The sequence below is a fragment of the Ochlerotatus camptorhynchus genome, unplaced genomic scaffold (assembly GCF_037179485.1).
Source record: "Ochlerotatus camptorhynchus isolate MF236.1 unplaced genomic scaffold, CSIRO-AGI_Acam_v1.1 ptg000070l, whole genome shotgun sequence".
Classification (NCBI taxonomy): Eukaryota; Metazoa; Arthropoda; class Insecta; order Diptera; family Culicidae; genus Ochlerotatus; species Ochlerotatus camptorhynchus.
In genome coordinates this window covers 154,841-182,158 of record NW_027040560.1, presented here as the reverse complement: position 1 = coordinate 182,158, position 27,318 = coordinate 154,841, and the positions used below count along the sequence as shown (strand labels likewise).

Sequence of the window (27,318 nt, the reverse complement as noted above, 5' to 3'; positions counted from 1 at the left end):
TGTCGAAGTTCAGGGAAGTCCTGCCGAAGTTCAGGTCCGGCTGAAGTTCAGGAAAGTGCTTCCGAAGTTCAGGGAAGGCCTGCCGAAGTTCAGGGCAATCTTACTGAAGTTCAGGGAAGAGTTGTCGTAGTTCAGGGAAGGCCTGCTGAACTTCAGAGCAGGCCTGCCGAAGTTCAGGGAAGTCCTGCTGAAGTTCAACGAAGTCCTTCCGAAGTACAGAGAAGTTCTGTCGAAGTTCAGGGAAGTCCTGCCGAAGTTCAGGTCCGGCCGAAGTTCAGGAAAGTGCTTCCGAAGTTCAGGGAAGGCCTGCCGAAGTTCAGGGCAATCCTACTGAAGTTCAGGGAAGGCCTGCCGAACTTCAGGGAAGGCCTGCTGAACTTCAGGGAAGTTTTGCCGAACTTCAGGGAAGTCCTGATGAAGCTAAGGGAAGTTCTGGCGATAGTTCTACCGAATTTCAGAGAAGTCTTGACAAAGTTTAGGGAAGTCCTGCCGAAGTTCAGGAAATCCTGCCGAAGCTCAGGGAAAGCCTGCCAAAGTTCAAGGAAATCTTTCCGAAGTTCAGGGAAGTATTATCGAAGTTCAGGGAAGTCCTGCTGACGTTCAAGAAAGTCCTGCGGAAGCTTAGAAGTTCTACCAAAGTTCAGGAAAGGCCTGCCGAAGCTCAGGGAAATCCTTCTGAAGTTCAGGGAAGTATTACCGAAGGTCAGGGAAGTCCTGCTGGAGTTCAGGGAAGTCCTGCGGAAGCTCAGAAGTTCTACCAAAGAGCAGGGAAATTCTTCTGCAATTCAGGGAAGTTTTGCCGAACTTCAGGGAAGTTTTGCCGAACTTCAGGGAAGTTTTGCCGAACTTCAGGGAAGGCCTGCCGAACTTCGGGACCGTCCTGCCGAAGTTCAGGGAAGTCCTGCTGAAGTTCAATGAAGTCCTTCCGAAGTTCAGAGAAGTTCTGTAGAAGTTCAGGGAAGTCCTGCCGAAGTTCAGGTCCGGCCGAAGTTCAGGAAAGTGCTTCCGAAGTTCAGGGAAGGCCTGCCGAAGTTCAGGGCAATCCTACTGAAGTTCAGGGAAGGCCTGCCGAACTTCAGGGAAGGCCTGCCGAACTTCAGGGAAGTCCTGCCGAAGTTCAGGGAAGTCCTGCCGAAGTTCAGGAAAGTGCTTCCGAAGTTCAGGGAAGGCCTGCCGAAGTTCAGGGCAATCCTACTGAAGTTCAGGGAAGAGTTGCCGTAGTTCAGGAAGGCCTGCTGAACTTCAGGGAAGGCCTGCCGAACTTCAGGGAAGGCCTGCCGAACTTCAGGGAAGTCCTGATGAAGCTAAGCAAAGTTCTGGCGATAGTTCTACCGAATTTCAGAGAAGTCTTGACAAAGTTCAGGAAATCCTGCCGAAGCTCAGGGAAGGCCTGCCAAAGTTCAAGGAAATCTTTCCGAAGTTCAGGGAAGTATTATCGAAATTCAGGGAAGTCCTGCTGAAGTTCAGGGAAGCCATGCGGAAGCTCAGAACAGTTCTACCAAAGTTCAGTGAAGGCCTGCCGAAGCTCATCGAAATCCTTCTGAAGTTCAGGTTACTATCACCCAAGTTCAGGGACGTCTTGCTGATGTTCAGGGAAGTTCAGAGTAGTTCTGCCGAAGTTTAAGGAAATTCTTGTGAAGTTCAGGGAAGTTTTCTCGACGTTCAGGGAAGGCCTGCTGAACTTAGGGAAAGTCCTGCAGAAGTTCAGGGAAGGCCTGCTGTAGTTCAGGTAAGTCCTGCCGTAGTTCAAGGAAGGCCTGCCAAAGTTCAGGGAAATCCTTCCGAAGTTTAGGGAACTATTACCGAAGTTCAGGGAAGTCCTGCGGAAGTTCAAAGAAGTTCTGCCGAAGTTCAGGGAAATTCTTCTAAAGTTCAGGGAAGTTTTGCCGAACTTCAGGGAAGTCCTTCCAATGTTCAGGGAAGGCCTGCCGAACTTCGGGAAAGTTCTGCAGAAGTTCATGGAAGTTCTACTGTAGTTCAGTGAAGGCCTGCCGAAGCTCATCGAAATCCTTCTGAAGTTCAGGTTACTATCACCCAAGTTCAGGGACGTCTTGCTGATGTTCAGGGAAGTTCAGAGTAGTGCCGAAGTTTAGGGAAATTCTTGTGAAGTTCAGGGAAGTTTTCTCGAAGTTCAGGGAAGGCCTGCTGAACTTAGGGAAAGTCCTGCAGAAGTTCAGGGAAGGCCTGCTGTAGTTCAGGAAAGTCCTTCCGAAGTTCAGGGAAGGCCTGCCGAAGTTCAGGGAAATCCTTCCGAAGTTTAGGGAACTATTACCGAAGTTCAGGGAAGTCCTGATGAAGTTCAGGGAAGTCCTGCGGAAGTTCAGAGAAGTTCTGCTGAAGTTCAGGGAAATTCTTCTAAAGTTCAGGGAAGTTTTGCCGAACTTCAGGGAAGTCCTTCCAATGTTCAGGGAAGGCCTGCCGAACTTCGGGAAAGTTCTGCAGAAGTTCATGGCAGTTCTACTGTAGTTCAGGGAAGTCCTGCTGAAGTTCAGAAAAGTTCTGTTGAAGCTCAGGGAAGTCCTGCCGTAGCTCAGGGAAGGCCTGCCCAAGTTCAGAGAAGTCCTCCCGAAGTTCAGGAAAGTCCTTCTAGAATTCAGGTAAATCCTTCTGAAGTTCAGGGAAGTATTACCGAAGTTCAGGAAAGTCCTGCTGAAGTTCAGGGAAGTCCTGCGGAAGTTCAGAAAAGTTCTGCTGAAGTTCAGGGAAATTCTTTCGAAGTTCAGGGAAGTTTTGCCGAACTTCAGGGAAGTCCTGCCAATGTTCAGGGAAGGCCTACCGAACTTCGGGAAAGTCCTGCCGAACTTCAGGGAAGGCCTACTGAAGTTCAGGGAAGTCCTGTTGAAGTTCGGTGAAGTCCTGCCGAAGTTCAGAGAAGTTCTGCCGAAGTTCAGGAAAGTTCTGTCATTTCATTTTTTTGAAATCAGGGAAGTCCATCTTCTGGACCATAAATCATAAATAATAAAATAATGTATCATGTCACCTTAATGCCAATTCAACCTTTTTTTCAATCAAATTTCGAAACCATTTTGTAGTTTTTGAAGTTACTTTTTGGATTTTAGAACAGTTCAGCGTTTTTGAAGACCATCTTAAGAGTATTTTTGTGCGTTAGAAGCGGTTCTATGACCTTTTCAGCCTTTCTAAATCACCGGGAAATGTAAACACGCCTTGTAAACTCCAAAATTGCTTGTAGAATGCTGAAATGGCTTGAAACGCCAACGTTGCTTTCAAACACCAAATTGGCATTAAAAGGGCCATTATGGACTCAAGAAGGCCAAAATGACCTTAAAACGTCAAATAAGTTTTGTTTATTTTCTTCTTATCTTGTCTACACTCTGCTGTCAAGTTTGAGAGCATAGTATAAAAAGAAGAAGAAGACATTTAGTTTGACATTTTAGGGATATTTTGGCCTTCTTCAGTCCATACTGACGTTTCAATGCTATTTCGGTTTTTGAAGGCAATTTTGGCGTTTTATGCATTTTGGAAGTAATTTAGGCGTTTACAAGGCTTATTTGGTGGTAGTGTTTTCATTTCCTGGTGATTTAAGATCCGGGAATCAGGAAACAACTGATCATGAAATACTTTTATCCAGCGAAAATGACATTAATTTTCGATAGTAATTCATCCAATCCAAATAATATTGCAAGTTTTATCGAGGTTTTAAAGTATTCTAAAAGTCTAAGTCATGGTCTACAGAACCCTGATAAAACCAAATATTGTTGCTTGGGAAGTGTTCCTTTTATAACGTCTGTTAAATGACCCATTTAACCACTTAACCACTTTATTTGACTTCCTCCGGAAAATGTTTTGTCACTTCTTCTGAAATATTTTTTTCGACATTACCGGAAAAATTCGCAGTTAACTTTTTTTCACTTCTCGATTTATCGCAAAAAAAAACAATCTTAATCATTCCCTGGATGTACCTTTCAATATTGCTCCAAAAATTTCTCTCAGCTTTTGTCTTGAGTTAAGTTTCCGATTTACCCCGAAAGTTTCTTTGAAAACTCCTTCTGGCTTCCTCCGGAATTGTTTTGTAATTTCCAAAGGTGTTTTTATTTACCTCTTCTGAATGTTTTTCCTAATTTCCTTTCGAAGCTTATTCGGACTGGTTTCGGATGCGTTTTTTCTCAACTTATGTCGAAAGTTATTTTTCAGATTTTTCCCAGAAGTTTCGTCTGACTTCGATTGGAAGATTCTTCCCCATTCTTCTGGAAATTTCTCTGACATCCCCTAAAAGCACTTCCGGAAGTTTCCTCTGGCTTTTCCAGTTTCTCCCAGCTGTTTCAGGAAGTATATTCCAACTTTTGTAGAACGTATTTCCAGCATCCACCGAAAGCTTCTTTCGAGATATCTCAGAAGTTCCTTTCAACTTCCTCGGGAAGTTTTTCAGGCTTTCTCCAGGAATTGTTAACTTACTTCATACCAATTTATTTGGAAATGTCTTCAATGATTTACGACTTCCTTCTAAAACTGTGTCCAACTACGGACTTCTTTTGGAAGTTTTACTTTCTGACTTCTCCCGGAAATTAAAAAGCAAATTTCCAGCAAATGTTTTCCCTTGATTCTGGAAAATAACTGTTTCCCAAGAAACTGAACCAGATACCCGGGAATCAGAAAACAAGATTTTTTTATAAATTTCCTGGGATGTCCCGGGTAGGGAACACTTTTTTCCGCTTTTGTCACCCACTTGGAAAACCGACATTCGATGGAAGTGAAAAAAGTCAACTGTGGATAATCGATCGATCCGACCTGTGTTCGCAAAACGAAGACATCCCTATGTTTGGCGGTAATGCGCTCGCTCGGCGACGCCACCTGTTTTTGGGGCGACAAAATCCCATTAGAAACGGTTGCCACGATGCAGGGTTGCTTTCCTGGGAACTCTACCACCGTCGTCGTCGTCGTGGTTTTTTTTTTCGGCAGGGCGGCGCCAATCTTCCAGGAATTTCTGCAAACCACCATGACCATCGGCATTTGTTTTGCCCGCTTGGAACCACCCAAACACTACACTGTCCCTACTGCTGCAGCCTACCCGATGGCTACATAATTGATAAGCCTGTATAATTCGGGCTGTCTCGGTCCAACACTTGTAAAGCTGACATTAATCCTAATTATAAGCACTGATCCCTGGCTTACTTTGGTCGGTCGGTTTTGGGGGAAAATGCTATTAACTATCAATCTCGACAACAGCAGTGTTCGAAAAAGTGCCGGCAGGGGTGGATCGAGTTTCAATCGCGCCCTTTTCCCAGCGCGGGGCGCGGTGTGTAATTTAACCGATAAACACATAAAAATTACTTGGAATTAGGTTGCGTCTGCGAGTGTCTTTCCCCTTCTTCCGCGTATCGGTTTCGGATTGATATCGGGGCGACAATTTATTGCGTGTTTTGGGGAAATTTATGGCCTTTCTCGCGTTTCTTTTTCTTGTTTTCGAGTGGTGGGAAAATTTCGGCTTTGCTCGGCTCCGGATACCGTCAGTCAAAAATTGAATTTTTCTGGATTTGTTGCCACGTCGGTCGTGGAGTCACCTGCTGATGGGGGATTATTCCAAATTTAAAACAGCTAATACCTAACAACAGTTGACAGGTCGTTTAGAGCGAGGATTTTGTTTCGGGCCAGGATTGTTACTTCCTTCTGTTTTGTTGTTGTTGCGGAAAAAAAGAATCACCAGAATCACTCCAAGCAAAGCTTGAAGAGTTTGACGTTACCCGATTTGTTTTTTTTTCGATTACTAGATCTACACGGTAAAACAACAGTATTATAAACATACCGAAATCGCAATGCAGCTGTGATAGTGACGAATTTTCGCAGCAATCTACATCGAAGTAACCAAGTGTTTAATGTGCAAATAGCAATCAAGTGTTGCCATCATTGATATACTCGACAGCGCAACTTAATTCAATCGCCCGAAATAGGCGGGAACGAGGCGCGGGGTTTCGAGAAAACGCCCCAACCTCAGTGTGTCCAGTGAGAGAAGAATTTAAGTGCCCAATTTTGGAATTTCGCACATGTGCGCAGTGTTGCCGTAGTTATTAGTTTCCAGTGAAAAGTGAGTGCAGCACAACAAGAGCAAGCTGGCAGCACTGAATGTGCTTGGTGCCGGTGACAAAATGACAAATGAGTGGATCGAGTGGAACGAAAGTTCCCGAATAGTGGGGCGGCTTCCGCTGAGGGCCAATCATCACTATCACCACCATCCGGTGGCAGGCGGGCAGCTCCATCATGGCATCGGAAACCAGCATGGGCCGTCGCACGGTCTCGGTTCCGGGCCCGGTGGTGCCGCCAGTTCCGGCCTGGTGGCGGGATTGAGCGGGATTCATAACAATAACAATGTCAGCTTCCTGAACAACAACCAGCAGAGTTTCCTAAACAGCTACAGCTTGAACAAGCTGGCCGCGGCCGGAATGAGCTTGAAAACCCATGCCCTAATGAAAGGATTGCAAAAACCTAGAGGTAAGTCGGCGCAAGAGTCATTGCCCTTGAACTGCTGCAGCAACTGCTTTATCAACTTTGGGGCGGTGACCGTCGTGGCACCGAAAACCTTATTTTCAAACACAATGGCAAACAAAGAAGGTCCCCACCGCGTGATCGCATAGTAGTAGGCGGCGGCGGGACGCGACCGGCTTTTGCCCGCTGGTGTTATTTACTTTCGTTCCGCTTGGCGAACTACTTGATAAATTACTTTCTGAAGGGCTCCGGAGTCTCGGGCGCAAATGTGTTCCCCCTAATAAAATAAAATTCCCTCATTCTGCGACCCGCCCGGTCGACTTGCCCGCCGCCGTAATAAAGCGGTTTCAATTTCCGGATGGCTAATCAAAGCATTCGAGGAGGAATCGGAGAGGGTGGCCGCAGAAAACGGTTGCCAAAAAAAAAGAACCGTCGCCCTCGTCGAATCAATATTAAATTAAACAACAGATTTTGGAAATTTTAGCTTCTTCTATGACATCATAGGGAGGCGGTGTTGGTCGCCGCAGGGAGACCCACCCGAGAAATTAGATCAAAGACGGCCGTGCATGCCTCCCGCGCACCAGATGGGGAAGTTGCACGGTAGAACAAAGAGAGCAACCGAAAGAAAGAAAAGAAAAAAAAAACTCGGACATCAAACAGGAAAATTTCTCCGAATCGACCGCTGCACGGCGGCGGTGACCGCGGTAATCGCGCGCCTAACAAAAACATCGAAATTTAATTACAGCGGTGGGGCGGCGTAAAATTTGCGTCTCCTCCTCCCGAGGCGTCGAGAAAAATTGACCGAGAAAATTGATTATCGCCATAATTCGCCGCTTTTCCGCCTGTTTTCGTTCGGTTGGTGGTCCCCCATCAGTACTCGGCAGGCAGAGCTATTTTCGCCCAAGCCCTCCCACTTTTTTCTATTTTTTTTTTCATCCAAGCCGAAATTGGAGAACCGTCAGAAAATCAATCTTCTGTTTTTCTTCCCCCGGTCTCAGCAGTCGTCGCCTCGCTTCGCAACCGAATCGGGGAGAAAAGTCACGACCACCGACCGAAAAAAAATCATCTCGGTGAAGATGTTGAAATTTTATTCGCTTCATACCTTGGTATGCGTTTGTTTGCATGTATGTTCTAATTATAAAAATGTTGACGAGCGGCCCCGAAAACACATTCTCTCGTGCGGGTTGTTTTATTTTTCGGAACTACTACCGACTTTTACCGATTTTTCTTCTTTTTTGACATGTGTACAAGTCAACCATCGCCTACTATGACGACGACGGCGATGATGAGGCTGAAATTAATGAACCGCGTGAGAGAAAGAGTTGCCGCCATGGCGGTGGAATCAATTAAAGCGAAATGGACAATCGAAACCGAGTCGAATGACGGTTGTTACATGAAGGTGGGTACATCTCTGTAACCTGAGGGATCCACCATTTCGCGTCGCCGTCGTCGTGGCCTTTGATGTGCGCTTCCTATTGACGACGATGCGTGTGGTTTCGGTTTCTGATCCCTCCGGGGGTCGGGCAATGATGGGACGCGTTTCGGAAGAGTTCCGATGGGATCTCGTGTGCGGCGTTGTTGGCGGGATTCGAAGAGATCCGAGCGGGTTTTGGGAAATGGCTGATAAATGGGGTGGAATGAAATTTGGTTTTGGTTTGTTGTGAAAATAATTTTCAAAATGGTCTGAAATTGCGATGATTTTGTTTGAAAACGTTGTACGTATTATCCTAAATATTTGTCTAAAAGTGTAGACAGAACTTCTATAGCTGTTCAATCAATCACAAACGGTTTTATGATGTAGCTTGTTTCACGAACATTGTTAAAATGCAAACTGCCCTATTATCTTCTTATTTCAGCAACTATTGTGTTGCTCCTCTCGTCATGACCAACGTGATCATCTCATCGTTAACTTCGCGTATGAAGTAACATAAAAACACTTTGAATGTAACAACTCAAGGCGGGAGTAGCCGTCAACAATGCTGATGATGGTACAGCACGCAACAACCACCCTACATGACGAGAGGAGCAACACAATAGTTGGGTAAAGAAGAACTGCATTATAACACACCATCGACTGAAAATGCTCTCGCAACGTGGGGCTTTAGGTAGTGATGAAAAACGTCGCTAGAACTATTCCACAGCCGCAGTCAGTTTATGAGCAACAAGAGGGACGCACATTTTTGCCTGTGGACTTGGAGACATACTTCAAGTCCCCGCGTACATCGTACGGGTTAGGCAAAAATGTGCGTCTATCTTGAAAAACTGTCGCATTAATGGCCCTTCGCTCATTTTCAACTTCTATTCAATTTTCATACTGCCGTACTCTAACGGAACTATCCACCTACCCTCTTCTAAAGATCATTCTCTAGCTAATAAATCATCACACTAAAGCTTCATGTTAGCATTTCCAACCAACTCTAGAAGTCTAGAAATATGACTAGGCCAGGGCTGGTAGCGAGTCACTTTTTAGTGACTTGGTCACTTTTTTTTCAAGCCAGTCACTAAAAAGTCTCTTTTTTTAAGGCCAAGTCACTAAAGTCACTTTTTCTTGTAATAAGTCACTATTTTCAACTTTTTTAGTGTGAATTTATTTCAAGATAGATCATTCCCATTCCTTGCTTTGTGGCATTTAATCGTCTTTCGCTATCTACAGGGTGTCTACTCATTTTTCTAAATAGACTTACTTATCATTTTTCCAGGTTTTTCCAGTACTTTACCGAATAAATTCCAGGTTTATAATAAGAAAGCTATTCTTTAAATGCGTTAAAAATATGCTTTTTTTGTAGATCAAAAACAGCAGCAATTGACATTAACTTTTTTAAGACATGGCAATCAGTTTTTTTTTTTTTAAAAAGCTCTGCAATCAAATCTATTGAATGTTGAAGTTTAACACTTAATTTCTCATTTAATAACGTTTAAAAAAACTTACTTAATTTGAGTAAGTCTAAGACCTAAAATTTTTCAATATCTTTAAGTTTCGTATTCCATGTTCAAGATAATAAAAAAATTCAAAGCTCCAGAATCAAAATAAAAAATGATTTTTTTAAATTTCGTAATTTAGGAACTTTGGAGAAGTTCTAAGTAATAAAAGGGAATGCTGAGAATTTCTGTAAAGCTCCATAAACAAACTGCAGGAAAATAAGAGAAGCTAATACGCTGAAAATATGGGGAACTTACTGGATGCTTCAAGTTCAAAGCAGTTCTTAAAGCATTCGAAAATTTTCGGGAACTTTTATGAAGTTCCTAGAATTTCAGAGAACTTCACAGGTGTCAAGCGAACTTGAGAAATATAGGAAACATAAGGGGTATTGTGCAATTTTTTTAAGAAGTTCTAAGTACCTCAGAAAAGCTTGAGATTTTTGGGGAATTTCAGATCTTAAGAGCAGTTTTCGAAGCTTTAGTCCAGACTTTTGGAGCAGGAATAAAAAAGTGGAAATCAGGATAGTTTCAAGATGTTCCGAGAATTTCAGAAAATTTATGAAAACTTCAGAAATTTTCCAGATACTTCACAGAAGTCCAGAGAATTTCAGGAAAATTTAAAGGTGTTTACGGGAACTCCATTTATTTCCGAGCAGAACCGAGATCTTCAATAGAATTGAGAGCTTTAGGGAAGCTTCGAGAACATCAAGACAGATTAGAGAATCAAAGGGCAGTTCAAATAATTTCAAGGAAATTGTAGAAACCTCAAAGAAGTTGCGAGAAACTCAGGGACCTTTCGGAAACTTCAGCAAAGCTCCGAAAGAATTTCTTGAACGTGATAAAAATTATATGAATATCTGGAAAACGTGAGAGTATTTTTAGCGTGTTATCTTCAAGAAATTCCAGAGAACTTCTTATAAATTTAGCTAGTTTCATAGTATTCAGCGAAGTTCCGAGTACTTCAAGGACGATCAGATAGCTTCAGAATAATCCCATTAACTTAAGCAAATTTGCAGAGACTTACAAGGAGTTCCGTGGAATTATGGGGTATTCCATGAATTCTATGATTGATCCGAAAACGTCAGAAGCGTCAGGGAATTATTAATATATATCAGAAAATTTGGCGGATTATTAAACAAATTTAGGGAACTTCAGCTAACCATACCTTGAAATTCTCCTTTTGAATCTCACTCCTTGGAATTCTGCTCACATCGGAAGTCTCCTAAGAATTCAGTGGTATTTCTCCTCACAAATTCCTTAGATTTATTCTCATAATTTGTATGACAAACCCTCCTGAATTTATTTACCGAATTCCTTTGAAAATGTTATGGAGTTATTCTCAGATTTAATTGTAATCCTCCTTTTAGTATTTCCAAAAAGATTCCAAGGACTAATGCTCCGGATTCGTTTTCTCGCACAACTTTATAAAATAATGTTGATGTTGAAATTGAGTAGGTAAAACTAATTTTATAGTACTTTCTGACGGTGTTTCGCACAGCCATCTCTCGCACCATTTCATCTGACAAATGTGGCTCTTCTGCTTCACTTCGAAACGAAATTCTATTTCATTCACTTCGAAAAGGAATCGAAAGACGATGAAGATTGAAACGTTCATACACCTAACCGGGGGAGGTAAGATTCGCTTACAACTATGTGGGATTCATCATCGGAGGATGTTAGTGGAGACCGCATGAACCGAGGATACGATATACCGAGCTGCGGTCCAATGCAAGAAAATGGAGAAGGAAATATGTCGAAAAAAGAGGCTGCCGACTTGGCCGGAGGGGGCGGGGACTCGAACCACGAGAACATTGCGATTATCAGACCGGTGCTTTCTCCACTGCTCTCTCCATGCTTCAGGATATGGATAGGCTAAAAGCAAACAAGCAGCGTTCATTTCCTCGCATACTCGACTTAGTTTGCTTTTTTATCTGCTGGAGAGAATCGAGGCAAGTGTGTGTGTGTGTGTGTGCGTCGTTCTACCATGTTATACATAAAAATCAAAGCAATTGCTTGCTTGTGTAGGTGAAAGCATGTACAGAACATGGAATAAAAAAAGATTAAAAATCATTGCATCGTCTGCAAGGTCAAATTCTAACATTCGCTGCGATGTTAGGATGATAGGAAATGGAACTAAATTCTTTGTAATATTTTTTTGCTTTGCGTGTAGATAAAATTCATCATATTAGATGCACAATCCTAAAAATGGTAACAGCAGAAATGAAATACAAGAATATAAATAAATGATTAATTCCACTTAAATGAAGCTTGTTCATCCAAACTGTTTGAAAGCTACTATTCTAATCAAATTAGATTAAAGTGCTACTCATTCAAACAGAAATTCAACATAAATACTTAATTCAATAAATGTTCCTTTTCATATTATCATGGGATGCTTCTATCAAAAGATAGATCAAATCTATTTGAATAACTTCGTCCAAGAGTGATCAGTGATGCCGAAATATAGCTTTTGTACACATGAACAACTTTGCCGCAGGCTTTGTTTCGATAGGATGCTTCTAACAGAAGATATAACTGATCTAGATCAAAATTTAGCAATCAAATTCACTTTTAATGGTATCAAAATATAGCATTTATCCGCACCTAGAAAACTTTGTTGAAGATTTTGCTTTAAAAGCAAGCTTTGCTCAAAATATAAAACTGATCTAGATCAAAATACAGTGATCTAGGTCAAAACTGATGAAGTCAAAAGATAGATCTTATTCACCTGAACTACTTTTCTCAAGACACCAAATCTCTATGGCAAGCATTTTAGGTGCCATGAGGTTTTGTTCGATAAGATTCTTCTACCAAAAGATATAACTGATCTAGATCAAAATTCAGCAATCAAGGTGAGTTCAAACACTTTCAAATGATTGTTCTTATCTATCTGGAAAACATTATTGAAGATTTTGTTTTAATAGCGTGCTTCCCTTAACATATAGAGCTGATCCTGATCGAAATGTAGTTATCTAGATCAAATCGAACGATGTTGAAAGATAGATCTTTCTCACCTTAACAACTTTGCCGAAGATTCCAAACCTCTATAGGTAGCATTTTAGGAGCTATGAGATTTGGTCCGATAAGATGCATCTACCAAACGAAAGAGCTGATCTAGATCAAAATTCAGCAATCAAGGTGAGTTCTAAAGGTATCAAAAGATAGCTCTTATATATCTGGAAAGCTCTGTTGAAAATTTTGTTTTAATAGCAAGCTTCGCTTAAAATATAGAACTAATCTAGATCAAAACATAGTTATCTAGATCAAAATGAATCATGTCAAAGGATAGATCTTATTCACCTGAACAACTTTGCTCAAGATAGAACTGATACAGATCAATATTTAGTAATCAAGATCAGTTCTAATGGTATTAAAAGCTAGTTCTTATCTATCTGGAAATCTTTGGTAATTTTTTTGTTTTAATAGCACGCTTCTCTCAAAATATAGATCTGATCTATAGCTTTGCCCAAGACATAAAACCTCTATTGCTAACATTTTAGGAGCTATGAGGTTTTATCCGATATTATGTTTCTATAAAAATATAGAACTGATCTAGATCAAAATTTAGCAATCAAGGTGAGTTCTAAAGGTATCAAAATATAGCTCTTATATGTCTGGAAAGCTTTGTTGAAAATTTTGTTTTAATTGCAAGCTTCACTCAAAATATAGATCTGATCTAGACCAAAACATGCTTATCTAGATTAAAACGAATCATGTTAAAATATAGATCTTATTCACCTGAACAACTTTGCTCAAGATAGAACTGATACAGATCAATATTTAGTAATCAAGATCAGTTCTAATGGTATTAAAAGCTAGTTCTTATCTATCTGGAAATCTTTGGTAATTTTTTTGTTTTAATAGCACGCTTCTCTCAAAATATAGATCTGATCTATACCAAAATATAGTTATCTAGATCAAAACAAAAAATGTCAAATGATTCCGCCGAACAACTTTGCCGAAGGCACCAAACTTCTATGGCTAGCATTTTAGGAGCTATGAGGTTTCGTCCGAAAAGATGCTTCTACCAAAATATATAACTGATCTAGATAAAAATTCAGTAATCAAGGTGAGTTCTAATGGTATCACCAGATAGCTTTTATCTTTCTGAAAAAAAGTTATTGAAGATTTTGTTTTAATAGCAAGCTTCGCTCAAAATATAGAACTGATCTAGATCCAAACAAAGTTATCTAGATCAAAACGAATCGTGTCAAAGGATAGATCTTATTCACCTGCACAGCTTTGCCGAAGACACCAAACCTCTATTGCTATCATTTTGGGAGCTATGAGGTTTTATACGATGAGATGTTTCTACCAAAATATAGATCTGATCTAGATCAAAGTTCAGTAACCAAGGTGAGTTCTAAAGGTATCAAAAGATAGCTCTTATGTATCTGAAAAACTTTGTTGAAAATTTTGTTTTAATAGAAAGCTTCGCTCAAAATATAGAACTGATCTAGACCAATTTATAGTTATCTAGATCAGAACTAATTATGTCAAAAAAATAGATCTGATTCACCTGAACATTTTTACCCAAGATATAACTAATACAGATCAATATTTGGTAATCAAGGTCTGTTCTAAATATTTTTTTTTTTTTTTTTTATTAATTTATTTGTACAGGCTTAATCGAATAAACTTTACAGAGCCGAGTTATCATTTGCATTATACATGATTCATGTCTTAAATCTAGAGTTAAAGGAATTGAACCGATTACTCGCGGTCGTCTCGAGGTTAGTGGAGATTTACAATTTTTTGGATGGGGAAAGGGAGAAGGAGGTTTGAAATATGATTTATTATACAAATATTTAGTTAATCCTAAAACATGAACTTATTTCTATTCATCTTGAAGACAAACATAAAAAAAAAACTACACGCACAATACACAAACTAAACACAAGGTTAATCAAACTTACAATCTAAGGTTAGTATTCTTAAAGTAAACATATATGAGTTTCATAAACTCCAGATCACGTCTAGCCAAAATATCCCGAACTGGAACATTAGGTTGTCTACCTCGAGCCCGAAGGGAATCGCATAGCTCAGATCTGACTCCACGATGCTCAGCACAAGACCAAAGGATGTGATCGGCGTCTTGGTAACCTTGTCCACATTCACAGAGATTGCTGTCTCCCAGCCCAACACGAAACAAGTGAGCGTTTAACGAATAGTGATTGGACATGAGGCGAGACATCAGACGAATGAAGTCTCGACCCACATCCAACCCCTTGAACCAAGGACTCTTCGACACCTTAGGGATGATCGAGAATAGCCATCGTCCCAAACTTCCTTCCCTCCATTTATTTTGCCAGCTGGCGAGCGACTGTTGACGATAAATGAAGAAAAATTCATTGTAGGCGATTTGTCGATCGTAAATATCGCCTTGCATAGCGCCCACCTTAGCAAGTGAGTCCGCCTTCTCATTGCCCGGAATCGAGCAATGAGATGGGACCCATGCAAAGGTGATGACAAAAGATCTTAAAGATAAAGCACTCAGAAGCTCTCGTATTTTCATGAGAAAATACGAGGAGTGCTTTACCGGCCTCATGGATCGAATAGCCTCGACTGAACTGAGACTATCCGTAAAAATAAAATAGTGATCTGGTGCAAGTGAGGCGATCGTTTCTAGCGTATAGTATATTGCCGCCAGTTCAGCAACATATACGGAACAAGGAGCTTGAAGCATTCGAGAGGCGCTATGAAATTCGTTATAAATACCAAAACCAGCGGACGCCTCTATTAATGATCCATCTGTGAAGAACGATCTTGCGGAATCAACTTGTCCAAACTTTGCAGCGTAAATTGACGGAACAATCATGGAACGATGATGTTCTGGGATCCCACGAATCTCCCGCGTCATGGATAAATCAAAACTAACTGAATTGCCGAAGTCGGAGAAGCATACACGATGAGGATTATGCTGTGAAGGGCTGACATCCTGAGTTATGTACACGTAGTACAATGACATAAAACGAGTTTGAGGGTTTAGCTCAAGAAGCTTCTCAAAGTTTTCGATTACCAGTGGGTTCATAACTTCACAACGGGTGAGGAGCCTGAGGGACAATTCCGAAAACCGATCCGATAGTGGCAACATGCCCGCCAACACTTCGAGACTCATCGTATGAGTCGAGTGCATGCATCCTAACGCGATACGAAGACAACGATACTGGATACGTTCCAGTTTGATGATGTGAGTTTTAGCCGCCGACTGGAAGCAAAAACTACCGTACTCCAAAACCGATAAAATCGTTGTCCGGTACAACGTTAGAAGATCTTGCGGATGAGCTCCCCACCACGTTCCGGTAATTGTTCGGAGAAAATTGATCCTTTGTTGGCATTTTCGTCTCAGATACTCAATGTGGGATCTCCAGGTGCATTTGGAATCGAACCAGACCCCAAGATATTTGAAAGACATGGAATGAGTGATCGGTTTACCCAAAAGTTGAAGCTTTGGTTGTGCTGGGCTATGCTTCCTAGAAAAAACGACCAACTCAGTTTTCTCCGTGGAGAATTCGATACCTAGCTGGATAGCCCAAGTAGACAAATTGTCTAAGGTATCCTGTAAGGGTCCTTGCAGGTTGACCCCTTTGGGCCCTGTCGTAGACACTACGCCATCATCTGCAAGTTGTCTCAACGTGCAGTTGTCACTTAGATAATTGTCAATTTCTCTGACATAGAAATTGTACAAAAGGGGGCTTAAACATGAGCCCTGGGGGAGACCCATGTAACTAAATCGAGAAGCTGTAGAGTTTCCATGAGAAAAGCTCATGTGTTTCTCTGACAGCAAATTGTACAAAAAGTTATTAATTAATGGGGAAAGGCCACAAGCGTGGAGTTTGTCTGAAAGGACTTCAACCGATACTGAATCAAAAGCCCCCTTAATATCCAAGAACACAGAAGCCATTTGCTCTTTTTTAGCAAAAGCCAACTGGATTTCTGTGGAAAGCAACGCGAGACAGTCGTTCGTTCCCTTACCCCTACGGAAACCAAATTGAGTATCTGAGAGTAGGTGGTTCGTCTCAACCCATTTGTCGAGGCGAAAAAGGATCATTTTCTCCAACAATTTTCGAATGCACGATAACATCGCGATGGGACGATACGAGTTATGATCTGACGCGGGTTTTCCAGGCTTTTTAATGGCTATAACTCTCACTCGCCTCCAATCATCTGGAACAATATTAAACTCCAGGAACTGACAAAACAAGTTCAACATGCGCCTCTTAGCGACGTCTGGAAGGTTCTTCAACAAGTCGAACTTGATCCTATCAGCCCCCGGAGCCGAATTGCGACACGAAAGGAGCGCGAGTGAGAGCTCTAGCATTGAAAAAGGCTGGCTGATCTCGTCTACCGAATTCGTCGTTTCGCGAGGAATCATCTGTGCCGGCACGGAATCAGGACATACTTTTCGCGCGAACTTGAGAATCCACCGATCCGAGTACTCCTCGCTCTCGTTGTTTGAAGACCGGTTACGCATCCTTCGCGCCGTGTTCCAAAGCGTATTCATCGACGTTTCGCGCGATAAACCGTCCACGAATTGCCGCCAGTATCCGCGTTTCTTGGCTTTGATGAGGCTCTTGAGTTCGTGTTCAAGAGTCGAGTACGCTTCGAAATACTCGGGGGTTCCGCGTTTCCGGAAAAGCCTAAACGCGTCGGACTTTTTACGATAAACCTCAGTGCATTGCTGGTCCCACCAAGGGGTAGGAGGTTTCCTACGAAAAGACGTTCCTGGAACCGGCCGAGTTTGAGCTCGAAGCGCGCTGTCCAAGATCAGATTGGAGAGGAAGTTATATTCCTCCAACGGTGGAAGCTCTTCTACCGACGACACGGCTTCATCTATCGCGGTCTTGAACGTTGTCCAATCGATATTACGGGTGAGGTCGTACGCGACGTTAACGGATTCCGACGAATTGAACCCACTGGCAATCGAAATTTTGATCGGCAAGTGATCACTACCGTGGGGATCCTGGATCACATTCCACGTGCAATCCAACGATAATGAATTAGAGCAAAGTGTGAGGTCTAATCTACTTCCATTTGAGGATGGACCAGCCAGACGTGTTACTTCTCCATTGTTAAGAATTGTCATATTGAAGTTATCACAGAGGTCATATATCAAAGTAGAACGGTTGTCATCATACAGTTCCCCCCAGCCTGTACCGTGGGAATTAAAATCTCCCATAATCAACCGTGGAGTAGGAAGAACTGAACAGATATCTGAAAGTTGTTTTTGACTAATCGAAACTCGGGGAGGAATATACACAGAAGCAATACAAAGGCTCTTGCCTTTAACAAAAGCCTGACATGCGACAACTTCAATACCTGGAAATTGTGGAACATTCACTCTATAGAAGGAATGGCACTTTTTGATCCCCAAAAGTACTCCTCCTCCACGCGAATCCTCACGATCCAGTCGAATAATGTTAAAATCATGAAAAGGAAGATCGATATCTGAAGAGAGCCAAGTTTCACATAGAGCAAATGCATCACAATCATTATTGTGAACCAAAAACTTAAACGATTCTATCTTAGGAATAAGACTTCGACAATTCCACTGTAGAACAGTGATCAAATCCCCGACCTCGTTTGGAAAATTATCCATCGAAGGAGATGATTGCTGCAAGGAGGGGCCACTTCAATGTCAATTGCTTCAAGAGGGTTTTCACAGTAGGAAGCATTGCCAGAACAATGCTTTTCAGAGGATCAGAAATATCGAGGTAATTGAGGATACTGTCCACAATGTTATCAAATGAGAACAACCCAGATGAAGAAGGGGCTTGTGTTCTGAAAATTGGGGCATCGGGGGTTTTGGATGTCCCCGGGAGAGGTGGAAAATCCTGGGTATAATCAGTTCTGCGGAATCCAGGAGGAGTAGAAGTCTCCTTTTTTCCACCACTCCTTGATTTGGGCAAGCTGATTTGGGGTTCTTGATCTGCAACTTTCCGCGAACGGATGCGTTTTCGTTTCCGGGCAGAACCTGTTCTAAATATATCAAAAGCTAATTCATATCTATCTGGAAAACTTTGGTAAGTATTTTGTTTTAATAGCAAGCTTTCCTCAATATATAGAGCTTATTTATATCAAAATATAGTTATCTAGATCAAAACAAAAGATGTCAAATGATTCGCCTGAACAACTTTGCCCAAGACACCAGTATTTTAGGAGCTATGAGGTTTCGTCCGAAAAGATGCTTACACCAAAAGATAGAACTGATCTAGATCAAAATTAAGTACGCCAAGGTGAGTTCTAATGGTAACAACAAATAGCTCTTATCGTTCTGGAAATCTTTGTTGAAGATTTTGTTTTAATAGCAAGCTTCGCTCAAAATATAGAACTGATCTAGATCAAAACATAGTTATCTAGATCAAAACGAATCATGTCAGAGGATATATCTTATTCACCTGCACGGCTTTGCCGAAGACACCAAACCTCTATTGCTAACTTTTTAGGAGCTATGAGGCTTTATCCGATTGTATGTTTCTATCAAAATATAGAACTGATCTAGATCAAAATTTAGCAATCAAGGTGAGTTCTAAAGGTATCAAAATATAGCTCTTATATGTCTGGAAAGCTTTGTTGAAAATTTTCTTTTAATTACAAGCTTCGCTCAAAATATATAACTAATCTAGATCAAAACATAATTATCAAGATCAAAACATAGTTATCTAGATCAAAATAAATCATGTCAAAGGATAGATCTTATTCACCCGCACAGCTTTGCCGAAGACACAAAACCTTTATTGCTAACATTTTAGAAGCTATGAGGTTTTATCCGATAGTATGTTTCTATCAAAATATATAACTGATCTAGATCAAAATTTAGCAATCAAGGTGAGCTATAATGGTATCAAAAAATAGCTCTTATCGTTCTGGAAAACTTTTTTGGAGATTTTGTTTTAATAGCAAGCTTCGCTCAAAATATAGAACTAATCTAGATCAAAACATAGTTATCTAGATCAAAATGAATCATGTCAAAGGATAGATCTTATTCACCCGCACAGCTTTGCCGAAGACACAAAACCTCTATAGGTAGCATTTAGGAGCTATAAGGTTTTATCCGATAAGATGTTTCTAACTAAATATAGAACTAATCTAGATCAAAGTTCAGTAACCAAGGTGAGTTCTAAAGGTATCAAAAGATAGCTCTTATATATCTGGAAAACTTTGTTGAAAATTATTTTTTTTAATAGAAGGCTTCGCTCAAAATATAGAACTGATCTAGACCAAATTATAGTTATCTAGATTAGAACTAATTATGTCAAAAAATAGATCTTATTCGCCTGAACAACTTTGCTCAAGATAGAACTGATACAGATCAATATTTAGTAATCAAGATCAGTTCTAATGGTATCAAAAGCTAGTTCTTATCTATCTGGAAAACTTTGGTAAATATTTTGTTTAAATAGCAAGCTTCCCTCAACATATAGAGCTTACCTATATCAAACTATAGTTATCTAGATCAAAACAAAAGATGTCAAATGATTCGCCTGAACAACTTTGCCCAAGACACCAGCATTTTAGGAGTTATGAGGTTTTGTCCGAAAAGATGCTTCTACCAAAAGATAGAACTGATCTAGATCAAAATTCAGTACGTAAAGGTGAGTTCTAATGGTATCCACAAATAGCTCTTATCGTTCTGGAAAACTTTTTTGGAGATTTTGTTTTAATAGCAAGCTTCGCTCAAAATATAGAACTGATCTAGATCAAAACATAGTTATCTAGATCAAAACGAATCATGTCAGAGGATAGATCTCATTCACCTGCACAGCTTTGCCGAAGACCAAACCAAATCTCTATTGCTAGCATTTTAGGAGCTATGAGGTTTTATCCGATAGTATGTTTCTATCAAAATACAGAACTGATCTAGATCAAAGCTCAGTAATCAAGGTGAGTTCAAATGATTGTTTTTATCGATCTGGCAAACATGTTTGAAGATTTTGTTTCAATAGCGTGCTTCCCTCAAAATATAGAGTTGATCCTGATCGAAATGTAGTTATCTAGATCAAATCAAAAGATGTCCAAATGTGTAGATCTTATTATCCTGAATAACTTTTACCAAGGCACCAAAGCTCTATGGGAAGCATTTTAGGAGCTATGAGATTTTGTCCGATAAGATGCATCTACCAAAGTATGGAGCTGATCTAGATCAACATTAATTAATCAAGGTGAGTTCTAAAGGTATCAAAAGATATCTCTTATATATCTGGAAAACTTTGTTGAAAATTTTGTTTTAATAGCTAGCTTCGCTCAAAACATCGATCTGATCTAGACCAAAACATAGCTATCTAGATCAAAACGAATCATGTCAAAAGATAGATACCCTGAACAACTATTACTTGAATTTTAGCAGTTATGATGTTTTGTCCGATATAATCTGACAAAAGGTCGAAAGGCAAAAGGTAGAAGGACAAAAGGTCGAATTGAACTTAGATGGACAAAAGGTCGAAGGGACTAAAGGTCGAATGGATAAAAGGTCGAATTGAACATAGCGTGACAAAAGCTCGAAGGGACTAAAGGGCTAAGTGAACTTAGAGGGGAGCAATTCCAGACAAATTCTCAAATCCATTAATTTCCATATTTTAATTAATTAAAAAAAAAATTGTGAAGTTTTTTTTTAGATTACATTTTTTTAAATAGTTCCAGAGGTTCCCTACAACATTGCTGATGGTACCAAACCGATTGGACAAACATTTTTCGAGTAACAGTATTCTGAAGATAAGCTTAACAGTTTTCTATAAGCACTTTTCAAAATTAAGGCTCGATTTGAAATAGTGATCAGATGATGCAAAATGGCATTTTTGGTCATGAGGAACGTTTCTGAACATTTTCAGATTTGCGAATTTGTCTGGAATCGCTCAGGGACGAACGGTCGAATTGATCTTAGTGGGACAAAAGGTCGGATTGAACAAAAGGTCGAATTGAACTTCCGTGATATTTCTAATACTTAAGCGGTGTCTCATAAAGTGGGCGGTACCTCAAACCCCATGACGTTTTAGGGCAAAATTATATTCTAGACACAGTTGACGCGCAAAAAGTCAAACATGGTCAAATTTTCCTGTCCCAGAAAGTCGTTTTGCACTGTGTAATTTGAAGTGATTTCTGAAGAGAGTTCCAGGGGAGAGTTCCGTGAAAAATAACAAGACTAATTTTACACGTGACGGAATCCATCTTTGACATAAAAAATGAGACGTAAACAAACAAGTTTCGTAATATTAAGTGCTCCGAGACTGAAAAGTTCTTTGCTCGATGAAAAGTACGTTTGATTGAGCTATATTTCGCATTTGTTATGACTCAAATTTCTTTCAAAATTGACGCTCGTATATGTCACTCTCAGAGCACCTAAATTTACATGATTTTTTCTAAGTTTGAGCTTATCGAATTTTGACGAAACAATTCCAAAGGAATTCTGAGAGAGGACTCTGAGGATAGTTCTCAGGGCATCAAGAGGAGAGATAATGCTGAGCAGAATTTCACGACAATTCTGAGGTGCATATCCTGAATATTTTTAAAATTTGATTAGTTTCTTTCATGATTCACGAGAGAATCTAATCAAATTTTAAAAATATTCAGGATTTTTCAGTAAATTCTTGGAAGAATAATTAAAAACCTGAAAAGAATCTTAGGATGAAATCCCGAGAAAAAAAAACGAAATTTGTGAAGGGAAATGATTCTAAAGGAAATTTTGGGGAACATTCCAAAGAAGTCCTTCAAAAAGAACAGAACGAGCTAGTTAAAACATAAATGAATGTTTAATTTTTAATTAATGACCCATTAATCCTAGTGATCTCTTTGCTTCAATCGCATTCGGTTTTATGCTTCATTTAAATGTATATCGCACAACCGGAAAAATTTCCAAAATTCTGGAAGAAAAGAACAGGGAAATTGCCAATCGAGATTTACTGGTCACCATGAACAGTGTGCTGAAGACACCAAGTTTCGGATTTGCTTCGTTTTGGAGTTATTAATTATGACCTACTAGATTGCATTCCTGGCCCACTGTGCATTGGTTGTCCCCTAAAAACCGAAGCCTGGCCAGATATTCCAGAGTGGCCAGGAAAGTTTGTTCGGAAGCTATATAATCTTGATCTTACAAAATCGTCACTCGGTATGTTTTGGTGATAAGAGATTAAGTGTTACCAAAGAGACCTCGGAGGAAGCTGTTTCGGTATTCGGGACTGGTCAATTTTTCCCATAAAAGTTTAGTGTAAATCGAAAAGGGTGATTGGATTTCGCTTGAAAAAAAAAATGTGCTTCAATTTAGTTAACCAAAATATACAGAAGAAAAACGAGTTTCGTATTGAATGTTTGTTTACAGCAGTACCACAAAAAGTCAATAAATAAATTTTCAATTTTGAAATTTTTCAGTGACAATTTCTGCTTGATTAGATGGTTGAACAGTTAAACAGTGACGCTTATATATTTAGGGTAAAAAAAACTAAAAGGGACAGCCTTATGGGGTATGACGTAGAACTACGCAGTTCGGGATCTGCAGTTCAGCGAGGTCGTAATAAAACCTCTCCTGTTGATGAGTAGTTATTTTTGAGTAGAGTTGAGGCGAACAGATCGCCGCGCGATTCAATTCAAGAATGAGCGTGTGGCGCCGGCCCTGCTCTGTTATAAAGTTGCTGCTGGTTGACTGCAGCAATGCCAAAAAACTGTATATTGAGGTCTCGGACTAGGATGCATGCTCGTGATTAATCGATTCTTTGATTTACACGATGTTTTAGTCGATGTTTGACGTTCACCATTTTAAAAAAGCTTATTGTTGTAAATCAATAGTTTTATCTATGAGCATCGATACGTAGAAAAAATTCCGATCGATTGGTGCAAAAATATTGAAAATCCATCATGAAATAGCCATGTTACAATCGTTCAAAACCTGACCACTTTTCGTTACATGTTCATTCAGAAAACACAGACGTTGTCCTACGTCAAAAATTCATCCCATCTTCGAATAGATGTCGAATTGTTCTCCGCCTGCGATAAAATCATTAAATCCCAAACAAAGTAGAACAATGCAACAATCACTGAAAATTGCAACAAAATGTACACCGTCATCAATTTACCTCTCATTACATCCGAATCAAACCGAGCACCATGTACTAATTCGCTGTCCACCGCAGAACTAAACCCTTAACGGAGGAGAACAACTCAATTATCATCGTCGTCGTCGTCGTCGTCGCGCGCGCTAGAGACACTTTGTCGAAGCAACACCATCAAGCAACTCTTCTAGCAACAACTAGCCCCGCGGTAGTTGTCGGTCGTCGGTCGCCCGCCGTAGACACACTGGAACCAATTAAAACAATTTGAACTAATTCTTCACTTTTGTTTCCTCCAATCCAATTACTTCATCTCTGTGTGTTTGCTCTTGTCTAACGAGAGAGAAAATCCTCCAATAATCGCTTCTTTGTCAGGCTTTATCTTCGCTGCCAGAATGGGCCCTCATAATACAAACATAACCTCTGCCTGCCCGCAAGTACCCACGGGATTTCGAGAAAGATTAATATTCCCTAAAATCCGTTAAATTTCAATTTTCCGTACATAATTTCCAGCCATTTAACCGTCAATTTCGCTTCCATGGTGGACTCAGCAGCTTCCAGCTTCCAACGTCGTCCGTCATCGTGTTTCCCTTTGTAGCCGTCTTGTGTTCGGGTTTATTTTTTGCATCCAACCAAGCCAAGCCAAAAGAGTTCATTCATAAAACTGACCAACCGACCAACCATCAGCAATCCGATTAACTCACGCGCCGCTTCGGATCATCTTCTGATCGTACTTCCCTTCCATCCAGAGCAGCCAAGCCAAGCAAGCGACGAACCCCACTTGAATCACCAGAAAATGATGTTGTAGAGTCCTCTAGTTGTTCTGAATGAGTGGAAAAATAATACTCTTGTTCGGACGCGAAGAAACATGAGCGATAATAAACCTTCTCCCGACAAATACACATCATCATCATCAGCAGCATCATCCAAGTAGGCACTTGATGGTCGGTGAAGAAGCAGGGGTTTTCTCTCGGTTAATAACTGGAAAAGTAGACGATGCCTGCGTTGTTGCCGATGGAGTAGATGATGCGATGATGGAATGGACCGAACAGAAGGAGAGAAGACGATGATCGGTCGCTTAGGAAGCTGCGTTCCGGGCGGACCCCAGTGGCGTGTGCAGGTCAGGGTCAGGTCTATCTCCTGATGCGTTTTTTTTAATGTCGAAAGGTGTCGAATTGTTCGCTACTTTTTTGAAAGCTTCAGTGGAGTTCAGAAAATCGATGTGCCCCCACTTTTTCCCGCACGCACGCCTCTGAACCACTCAGAGCTAGTCTTGGTCGTCGTCGTCCCGGGAACAAAAAGACAAGAACGAATCGGAATGAGAAGGAACTTGCCACCGTCCCCAGTACGACGACTCGGGGCGATGATGGTGCCACAAAGTGGGGAGGGAGGGACGAAACTTCCGGACCTGTAAACTGCCTCCAGAAAATCGTATTATGATTTACAAGGTTTTAATTTTTATTGCCCATTACCGCAAGCGGCGGTGGTGCTGTGCTCCGTACTGAACTGAACTGGCTGTTGATGAGTAGTGGATGGGAAACCGAGAAGTCGTCGGAACGTGCGAAATTTAACCTCCAATTTTTACGGCCCCTCGGCTGCCATTCGAAAATGTGCGTATGTGATTGGCTTGTTTCCTCCCGGCTCTCTTAAGAACCATTTGAGAAATGGTCCATGAAATTCGATACTGTTACACTGCTGGCAGTGAGCGTTAAGGTTAGGCACGCGCCGCGTACTTAACTCGCGGTAGGACTTCATCTCGGAACATTTAGTCGTTAAAAATTTCCGCTGTTTCAGCAGTCGAAATCGATATGAATTAGCCCGTAAATGATCGTCGTCGTTCTTTGTCTCATTACAGATGTGCCGACGCAGATGCCACCGCTGACGCCGGGAACCAACAAAAAGTTGACCGAAGTCCTGTACGCGTCCTTTGCCTCCTGGGAGAAGGTGGTGCAGTCGTACAAAATCACCAAAGGTAAGTGCTAGTCGGTATCCGTATTATCATTAGAGAAATTGCTTTTATGAAAATGTTTAACGTTTAAATTATGGAAATTATAATCGTGGCGGGATATAGCAAGCCGTTCCATAGCATAATTCTCCAAGCAGGAGGGACTTGCAATGCTAATCTAAAAGGTTAAATAGAGGTGCAGCCTGATAATGTCAGCGCTTGGTACTGAAATCTGAAATCTGTGATAGGGAAATCAATTTTTTTCCCGTCACAGAAACAAGCCGCTTTCTTATGCAAAATGATGAAAATCCAAAGAAAAACAGTATTTAGTGAACATTTTTTATTGGAGGGATTTGAAGCTAAAATGTTTTGATTAAAAGATACTCGCGATCAATTACGAAATTTCACATAAAATAGGTGCGAAATTGTACTCCCCGTTTTGTGTGTGATTTTTTTAACGTTCTAAAGAAAGCCCTACCTTAACTACTTTGAGGATTTACTCAAAATTCTTTTCATGATTTTATTAGACTATTCTCAAGCATTTCCTTAAGAATCATTGCCCTTCATAGACATTATTTCAGATTCTATCTAGGAGTCCCTAAATAGAATCTATTTATAACAGTCCAGAAATATTCTGCAGATCAATCCAAAACAGCAATAAATCGATTTAAAATAAACTTGAATTCTCTTTAGAATTCTCAAGCAATACACCTCAGAGTTATCTAGAAATTCTGTTCAGAATTATGTTGGAGTTCTCCTCTAAATTCTTCTAAAATTTTGCTACGAAATTTCCTTAAAATGCTCTAGAAATTCGTTTTGTGATGCACTTGGAATTCCCTTAAAATTATTATCAGAATTCCTTTGGAATTGTACCCGAAAAATTCGCTTTCCTTTGTATTTTTCACGGATCTTGGGATCTTCACAATTGATTTGGAATTTTACACAGAGCCGCTAAAAAATTCAACTCTGAATTTGAACTCACACAAGTGACTTGAAGTGAAAGTCCCTCTAAGAGTTCACTTTAATTTTCTCTGAAATAACTACCTGAAAATCTAAAATTCCTTCGAAACAAAAAATCTAGTCTGGTCCAGGGTCTTAATTTTTTTTTTAAATTAGAAAAATAACAAGTTTTTCCCGGTGACTTTGAATTCTCAACCTTTTCTCGGTTCACTGCCCAAGTAACAATTTTGGTTTTATGAGGGTTCTGTAGATCATGATTTGGACTTGTAGAATGCCATAAAACCTCGATAAAACCTGCAATATTACTTGGGTGGTCACCCTGCTCATCTCACACCTTCCCTATACCATCCGATCGACGCTGAACAAATGAGAGAGCGACATATATCGTCGGATTCGATTCAAAATTTACCTTTGATGCTACTTTATTTTGGATTATTTTTTTGAAAAAGCAGCAAACGCATATCTACCTATACAACTTTCAATTTTTCACGAATTTCAAAATGGGTTTTGTGGGATTAAACTTCACACAATTTGTCGTCATTCACCACCAAAATCTGAAAGCAGAAAAAATTCGACTTGGGACAGTATTGCATGATACCGATGACATATTGAAAATCGCCAGTAGATCGGACCGTTATCGGTTAGGTGTGGATTGCGCTTAATGCAATAACACTCGTTGAAGAGGTGAGTTTCCTTCCACCCCACCGCTGGTTGTCAAGGTTGGAACCTCCGATCCGCTCACCACGCCGTCCGATGCGAAAATGAGCGGAGGCGCCATAGCAGGTCTAGTTTAAAACTTTACAGATTCAAGCAGTATCAAAATTATCACTTTTTATTATTATATTTTTCGAAAGATTTTTATGATAAATTGAAAAAGTTTTCATTTCAGCAGATCCGTAGAGTTATTTCCTATCGATTGGTGTATTTGGAATTTAATTTAATCTATAAATGACAAAGTTATAAGCGTTCAAAACCTAACACCTTTTTGTGACGGTCGCTATTTTAGTTTGTTTATTTTCT

The 27,318-nt window shown here is 40.4% G+C and overlaps 1 protein-coding gene across 3 annotated transcripts in view; it reads left to right on the top strand.

Moving 5' to 3' along the window:
* pnt (pointed) overlaps positions 1 to 27,318 on the top strand; it is a 377,379-nt gene that overhangs the window by 233,008 nt on the left and 117,053 nt on the right. For 2 of the 3 annotated variants that reach the window (XM_065217098.1, XM_065217100.1), the window contains one exon: positions 25,249 to 25,365. In XM_065217098.1, the coding sequence (XP_065073170.1) occupies positions 25,249 to 25,365 (117 nt within the window). Of the gene's footprint in view, positions 1 to 5,854; positions 6,445 to 25,248; positions 25,366 to 27,318 lie in introns of those variants that run through there. The other variant, XM_065217099.1, reaches the window with a different exon arrangement.